Raw genomic sequence first — 7819 nt, 5'->3', positions numbered from 1 at the left:
ATTAAGCAAAAAAAAAAAAGCTCATTAACCTTTGAATTTAATTTGATCTTCTTTAAACTTTTGATTTTTCAGCTGCATTATTGTCCAAATGAACACCCAGCCTGCCACCACTTGAGAATATGCACCTCACAGCATCTTCACTGGGATGGAGACAAGTGTGCAAAGTGCTGGTATGAATCCCGTCAGGCTAAAGTAAGCTCTTGTGGGTAAGTAGCTGCTTCACCGGTCTACTTAATGTCAGTCCAATTGACCACACACACAATCTATAAGGACTCAAAGTGCAAACCAGCCATAAACAACTGGAAAAAACAACAAATGTTAGACTTGTTTTTCCTTTCCTTGGTTTTCTGTTATGACTGCGGCACTGCTTTCTTTGTTACTCTCCATCCTCACATGTGATATTGAGAGTAATAATAATAGACTACAAAATGTATAATGGAAAGAAAGAACCATAGTGCTGTTGTGTAAGGGTTGTGTTGGGTACGTGTGTATTCCTCGCCAAGACATAGATGGATCCCCTGTGTTGCAGAGCTCGACCCTCGCGTGTCAGCCAATGTTCAAATAGCCGCCCCACCGCCCTGAAGGCAGCACATACTTTGTGCGGCCGTATTTGGCCGTGGGTCCGAGGCTTTGTACCGCGTCTCATGCTGCAACAATAGATTCTTGTCACCTCGGCCATGTTGGAGCCCCGAGTGACGACAAGCTTCAGTAAAGGGACAAAGGACTATGAATTGATTTATGAGTTTTCGCGGGGCCGTAATGTGCCGCAGTAACGAGGAATCAATGGGCTAGAAAAATGCCAACAGCAGCTCCTTATTTCTGAAGCTTTTGTCTTGTCCCCAATTAAAGGCCTACTGAAATGATTTTTTTAAAATTTAAACGGGGATAGCAGATCCATTCTATGTGTCATACTTGATCATTTCACGATATTGCCATATTTTTGCTGAAAGGATTTAGTAGAGAACAACGACGATAAAGTTCGCAACTTTTGGTCGCTGATAAAAAAAAGCCTTGCCCCCACCGGAAGTAGCGTGACGTCACAGGCTGGAGGGCTGCTCACATTTCCCTATTGTTTACAATGCAGCGAGAAAGATTCGGACCGAGAAAGATTCGGACCGAGAAAGCGACGATTACCCCATTAATTTGAGCGAGGATGAAAGATTTGTGGATGAGGAAAGTGAGAGTGAAGGACTAGAATGCAGTGCAGGACATATCTTTTTTCGCTCTGACCGTAACTTAGGTACAAGGGTTCATTGGATTCCACACTTTCTCCTTTTTCTATTGTGGATCACGGATTTGTATTTTAAACCACCTCGGATACTATATCCTCTTGAAAATGAGAGTCGAGAACGCGATATGGACATTCACAGTGACTTTTATCTCCACGACAATACATCGGTGAAGCTCTTTAGTTACTGAGCTCAAATGCAGATAGAAACAAAATAAATAAACCACTGACTGGAAGGATAGACAGAAGATCAACAATACTATTAAACCGTGGACATGTAAATACACGGTTAATAATTTCCAGCTTGGCGAAGCTTAAAAATGCTGTTGCTAACGACGCCATTGAAGCTAACTTAGCAACGGGACCTCACAGAGCTATGATAAAAACATTTGCGCTCCACCTACGCCAGCCAGCCCTCATCTGCTCATCAACACTCGTGCTCACCTGCGTTCCAGCGATCGACGGAAGGACGAAGGACTTCACCCGATCATCCGTGCGGTCGGCAGCTAGCGTCGACTAGTGCGTGTGCTATCCAAGTCAAAGTCCTCCTGGCTGTGTTGCTACAGCCAGCCGCTAATACACTGATCCCACCTACAACTTTCTTCATTGCAGTCTTCATTGTTCATTAAACAAATTGCAAAAGATTCACCAACAAAGATTTCCAGAATACTGTGGAATTTTGAGATGAAAACAGAGCTTTTTTGTATTGGATTCAATGGTGTACCAATACTTCCGTTTAACTAGTGACATCACGCGCATACGTCATCATACGCAGACGTTTTTCAACCGGAAGTTTAGCGGGAAATTTAAAATTGCACTTTATAAGTTAACCCGGCCGTATTGGCATGTGTTGCAATGTTAAGATTTCATCATTGATATATAAACTATCAGACTGCGTGGTCGGTAGTAGTGGGTTTCAGTAGGCCTTTAAATTAGTCAGTACCCTCAGTGTAGAAATCAGTGACACACACACTTTCCTGTCTGCGGCCTGCAAGAAGATGGCGGTGAAGATCTCCAAAAAGAGAACATTTGTGGCAGATGGAATTTTCAAGGCAGAGCTGAATGAGTTCCTGACTCGTGAGCTCGCAGAAGAAGGATATTTGGGTGTTGAGGTCCGCGGAACCCCCACCAAGACCGAGATAATCATCCTAGCCACAAGGACCCAGAATGTTCTGGGAGAGAAAGGCCGTCGCATCAGAGAGCTGACCGCTGTGGTCCAGAAGAGGTTTGGCAATACATACAACGTGGAGTTGTATGCTGAGAAGGTGGCCACTCGCGGACTGTGCGCCATCGCCCAGGCTGAGTCTCTGGGCTACAAGCTGCTCGGAGGTTTGGCTGTGCGCAGGGCATGTTACGGTGTTCTGAGGTTCATCATGGAGAGCGGCACGAAGGGCTGCGAGGTGGTGGTGTCCGGCAAGCTGATGGGCCAAAGGGCAAAGTCCATGAAGTTTGTGGACGGACTGATGATCCCACTTCTGACACCATGTAGAAATCAGTGACGCACATACGGCTGTCCACTTCAGTGGTGTAGACTTTACTGAACCAACTGCGCATGCCCCGAAAATACATACACAACTACGTGCATACACACACTACATTAACATGACAACACACAGACACATGACAAGCACTGCCTGGATGGACACGGCGTTTACAAATTGGAATTGTTACCTTTTTTGTGGATTTCGATGACAATCACAAGAAACTGTTCAAACTCAAAGTGTTTACAAAATACAAAGAAGAATGATATCTAGCAAAAGTGGTCATTTTCTGCAGTACAAACCAGACCAAAAGCAACTTTGTTATATCAACAGCAGCCCCTCGCTCTTTCTCACTTGCGCCAACACATGCACATATGGCACTTAGCCAGTGATGCGTTTACAGCCACACAAAAAGTCGGACAACTCCAGCACTGCACATAAAGTGTCATTCCAGGTCGTTACACTATGATTTACCAATCAAATGTGTGCTTATTCTAGTGTCATTTATTAGGAATCTTAATTTATAAATATTAATCATGAATTGCTGTTGGTATAATAATAATAAATACTAATAAAAATATATTTTTTACAAACAGGAAGTTGCAGTAATGTACACATGATCCCCTGCTTACATCTCATTGTGCAACATGTGAATGTTTTAATGGGAACTAAATGCAATGTCTGAAAGGGGTACAAACTATTTCCAAAGCAGGACCTCCACCCAGACAAACAATACAAGTACACAGTTTATGAAAAACAATATTTTTTTGTTATTGTCATTGTAAGTGGGCCTAAACACTTATATTAGAAAATAACCTCATGGAAATGACTGCTGTCATTTGATTATAATAATAAGAGAATGTTGTCTGTCTATCGGTGTTGGCCCTGCGATGAGGTGGGGACTTGTCCAGGGTGTACCCCGCCTTCCGCCCGAATGCAGCTGAGATAGGCTCCAGCGACCCCGAAAGGGACAAGCGGTAGAAAATGGATGGATGGATGGAGATTGAACTTGTTATTTAGTCAGGTTTGGGACAGGTGTGCTGCTGGTGTAGCCACAGTGTGCACGTCTGATGTTGCTCACAAGGGCTCCACTGAATGCTCAGGGAGTTTTTGCGTTTGCTCACACACATGAAAAATTAGAGGGAACATTGACCATGATACACATTCTGAATGTATCATAATTTTATTTATCTCACTATATAAAACACAACTTTGACCGACTCCAGCTGTCGGGTGGGTTCCAAGGACCATCAAGGAATGACATCTTGGTGAGCAGGTTTAGACTTCTTTATTTTTGCAAATAAACCCTCTTCGTGCTTTTCAGCACTTGCCGTTTCCTGCTCGCTCCTCCGTCTGCTTTCCAGCAGCACGTCGTCTTCTCCCTGGCACTCTCTCTCTCCTCGCTCCTCCACTCCAGCTTCCCCAGCTGCGTGCGTCGCCGTCGTTCGCGTGCTCGTTGTCTCGTTCGCTCAGCGTCAGCTTCCCTTTGGCTCCTTCTCTTCTCCCCGTCTCTCTCCCTGACGATCACGTCTGTCGTCCTCTTATACAGTGCGAGAGGATGATTACATTGTCTACAGCTGTGCGCTCCACGCACCTTATCGTGATTGCGGCATCTCTCCCGGCGCGCCCCGCCTCGCTGCTCGCTCGCCGTCTCCGCCTCCTCGCCGCCATCTTGGAACGGGCTCCGGTGTGCCCTGCCCCGCCGCTGGACCGCCGGCCACGCCTCCTCGCCGCCATCTCGGAGTCGTCCCCGGCGGGCCACGCCTCGCTGTCGGTCTGCCGATCCCCGCCTCCCCACAACAACTTACTATTTTTATTTATAATTTTTTAATGTTATTATTTATGGAGTATATTGTGAATAAATTGAAAGGGAGTGAACAAAAGTGTTAGCAGTTGCTCTGTAATGGAAAAAGGGGTGGAATTAAATATGCTCTGCTTCTTCCTACTCTTTTCGAACATGTTGAAAAGAGAAACTGGAAATTGTGATTTTTCATGTTGTAATCCCATGCATTTTCGAAATAAACTCAAACCATAAACCACAAACCATACGTTTTCACAGCCTTTGCCATGAAGCTCGAAGGTAAGCTCAGTTGCATCCTGTTTCAACTGATCATCCTTGAAATGTTCCTACAGTTTAAATGGAGTCCACCTGTTGTAAATTCCGCTGATTGGACATGATTTGGAAAGGCACACACCTGTCTATATACAAGCTCCAGCATTTAACAGGGGATGGCAGAACACAAATCAAGAAATACGTAGAAGGAATTTTTATGTAGTCGTCCGAGACAGGAATGTCTCCAGCCACAAATCTGGGGAAGGGTACAAAAAAATATCTGCTGCTAATGAGCACACTCAAAAAATTGAAACATTGACTTTAATTAAATTTATTTTGTCAACAGGTTCCACATAATTGTATTATGTTAGTTAAATAATTGACCCAACTAGATAAAATTACTTCCGTTCAACAAGAGATATTTAAGTTTATCCAATCGAATTCAGTTATGTTATATGGACATAAATAATATATATACAGGCTACATGTTTTACATTTGTCCTTTAAACATATATTTTATTTATAGAAGTAAAATAATAAATTTAAGTTCAATTTATAAAAATAGGTTTTCATCCAATTTATTTTATACTAATTAGTGTGACCTAATTCTAGTTTGTCAACAGGTTCCACACAAATGAATTTCGTACACCCAACATATATTTGTCATTTCCTTTATTAAGCGATATTTATTGAACATTTTGTTGCCACTTGGTCCAAAATAAAACCCTAACAGATATTAGGGTGCAGCATGGTTCAACACCAACAGTTGCAAACTGCTTTTATGCAATCCAACAATCCAACAGGCTTGCAGTTCTCAATTTTTTGTTTTTGTAACAGCATTGTAATCTAACCATTTTTAATATTGTGGAGGGAATACCCTGAAATGTAATTATATTGACAAACATGTCAACTTGTTTTGCATCGTTACCCAACACTAACAATTATAAACTACCTTGATGCAGCATAAACAAACAAAACATCCCTGATTTGTCAATATTATTGTGTGACAATATAACAAACTTGTAGTTCTCTTTTTTTTAAACAGCATAATAGTCAAACTATAACAACATGTGCTGCTGTCAACCTTTAATTTAGTAGTGTGGAAGGAAAACATTTTTACAAGCATGTCAGCTCGTGTTGCAGCCACTACACGAAGTTCTTATGGTCCTCTGGTTATGAAAGTGTTTTCAATATCTACGTAAACAATAACTTCAGCTAGAAGATTTGCTATTTCTATTTCCATTCAGTTGTCAACAAATTTGGTGCTGCATGGTCTCTCACTTAACTTGTCACTTCAGCATCCAAATCAATGTTTGGTTCATTCATACAGTTTGTTCTTGAGCATTTGTACCTTGGCTGAGAGTCTGCCAGCATCCAGCTGAAGGAAGAGCTTTTGAAGTCCTTCAAAGAAGGTCTTCAGTTCCTTAGGATAACTGAGGTTCAGTGCATATATTACACCCATTAAGAGTGCACATGCAGAGGTGACGTCCAGGTCATGAAGAACTTCAACACCCTCAATCACTATTCCAACATCAGCTGGAGGAGTGGTGGCATCACCTCCCTCGACTTTGATGATGTACATGCCAAGGGTAAGTTGCTCAAGCTCCCTCTGTGCAGCGGTGCCAGCAGTATCCTTTACATAGGGGAGAAAGAAAGGACACAACCAATCTATGAAATCACAGATTTTGTAGAATTCCAAAGATTAACTTTTGCCTTTTAGGTTTCCTTTTAATGAAAATAACTACATACTTCAGAAAGTGCTATTTGTGTAAAAATAAGATAAAGCAGTGCCGAGTGATTCCAGCAAAATTTTAGAGAATGAATCTGTCACCTGAGTTACCGGTATTTAATCTAATATATATATTTCTTAGAGTTGGCTGTTACAGCAAAATGGAGCACTAACGAAGCTTCACCCAGGGCACCAACGAGCCATCAACGTCAGTGGCTTTGGTACCACCCCCACAGAGGTTAAAATTGAAAATTATTTATTACAGGTAGAAACTAAACTATTAAAATTACCAACCAGGTATTCTTTGAAGAGGATGTTCGGGTCTTCGTTGAGGTAGATACAAAGCGCCCTGAGGATGCACTCCCTCCTCTTTTCAACAGTTTCATTCTAAAGAAAGAAAAAAATACAGAGATATTATTCTGACTGTTAACTTGTCAAAACTGACTCGCTGGGGCGGCTAACAGTGGTTAGAGCAGTCGCCACATGTAAAGAGGCCGAAGGTCCTCGAGGCAGCAGCCGCGGGTTCGACTCCCTTTGCTGCATGTCTCCCCCTTTCTCTCTCACCCCATCTCATATCTGTAGCGATAGCAAAACATACCTGTGTGATTGGGACCAAAATCCTTCTGATGGTAGTCCCTGCAGAGCCTCCTTTCTTCTTAACACTTTGATGAGCTGGGCAGTGTGTTGGTCAAGCTGTGCATGGAACTTTGAGACAAGGGGACCAGTAGTGATCCTCACAAATTCTGCTTCCACCTGAAAACATAATGTCCACAAACAACATATTATTGGTACCTATTAAAGCATTTAACATTTAAAACAGAAATACTTTCACAAGAATGTACAAAAACAGGTTGTACTGTAGTATAACAGCCTTTCCTGTGTTACATTTTACACAAAATGATTAACATTCCCATGTGACTGGAAGCCATTACAACTCTCTCTCCCCTGCCCTCCATGTCTGTCACTATGCAATATAGCAGAATTGCAAAAAATAAATAAATTGAAATTGTTGACTATAGCCGATTTAAGAAGCATTTCATACCTCTGCGACAGTGAAGAGTCCTGGCCATCTGATCTTGAACTCCATGATCATGGGCTTGTCTCTGACGACCTCTTGCCTTCTGTATGCGAAGGTCTTAGCCATCTTTTCTTTGACAACTTTATCATTATGTCTCTTCTTGACCTCAGATAACAACGCCAATCTTTCCCCTTCAAGGCTGTCCTGGGTCTCTCCAGCAGGAAAGGGGGGGAAAAAATTGACTTCGGCTTTCCTTGCTTTTTTGACATCATAGGCGGGCTGACATCTATCTGCAGGTTTGTGCTTGAGG

General features: G+C 42.5%; 1 protein-coding gene and 1 long non-coding RNA gene across 2 annotated transcripts; one reads left to right on the top strand and one right to left on the bottom strand.

Annotated features, from left to right (window-relative positions):
- The first annotated feature begins 2218 nt into the window (after window positions 1-2218).
- LOC133649227 (small ribosomal subunit protein uS3-like) lies at window positions 2219-2727 on the top strand. The gene has a single exon (XM_062046057.1). The coding sequence runs from the start codon at window positions 2227-2229 to the stop codon at window positions 2725-2727; it is 501 nt and encodes a 166-aa protein (XP_061902041.1). The 5' UTR covers window positions 2219-2226.
- A 3617-nt stretch (window positions 2728-6344) lies between these two features.
- On the bottom strand, window positions 6345-7147 carry LOC133647996 (uncharacterized). The gene is made up of 3 exons (XR_009825818.1): window positions 7090-7147; window positions 6786-6878; window positions 6345-6395 (listed from the first exon to the last, which is right to left on the bottom strand). It is a non-coding gene; the product is annotated as an uncharacterized LOC133647996 (long non-coding RNA).
- Between the last annotated feature and the right edge of the window lie 672 nt (window positions 7148-7819).

The sequence above is a fragment of the Entelurus aequoreus genome, linkage group LG04 (assembly GCF_033978785.1).
Source record: "Entelurus aequoreus isolate RoL-2023_Sb linkage group LG04, RoL_Eaeq_v1.1, whole genome shotgun sequence".
Lineage (NCBI taxonomy): Eukaryota > Metazoa > Chordata > Actinopteri > Syngnathiformes > Syngnathidae > Entelurus > Entelurus aequoreus.
This window is presented reverse-complemented; position numbering and strand designations above follow the sequence as displayed.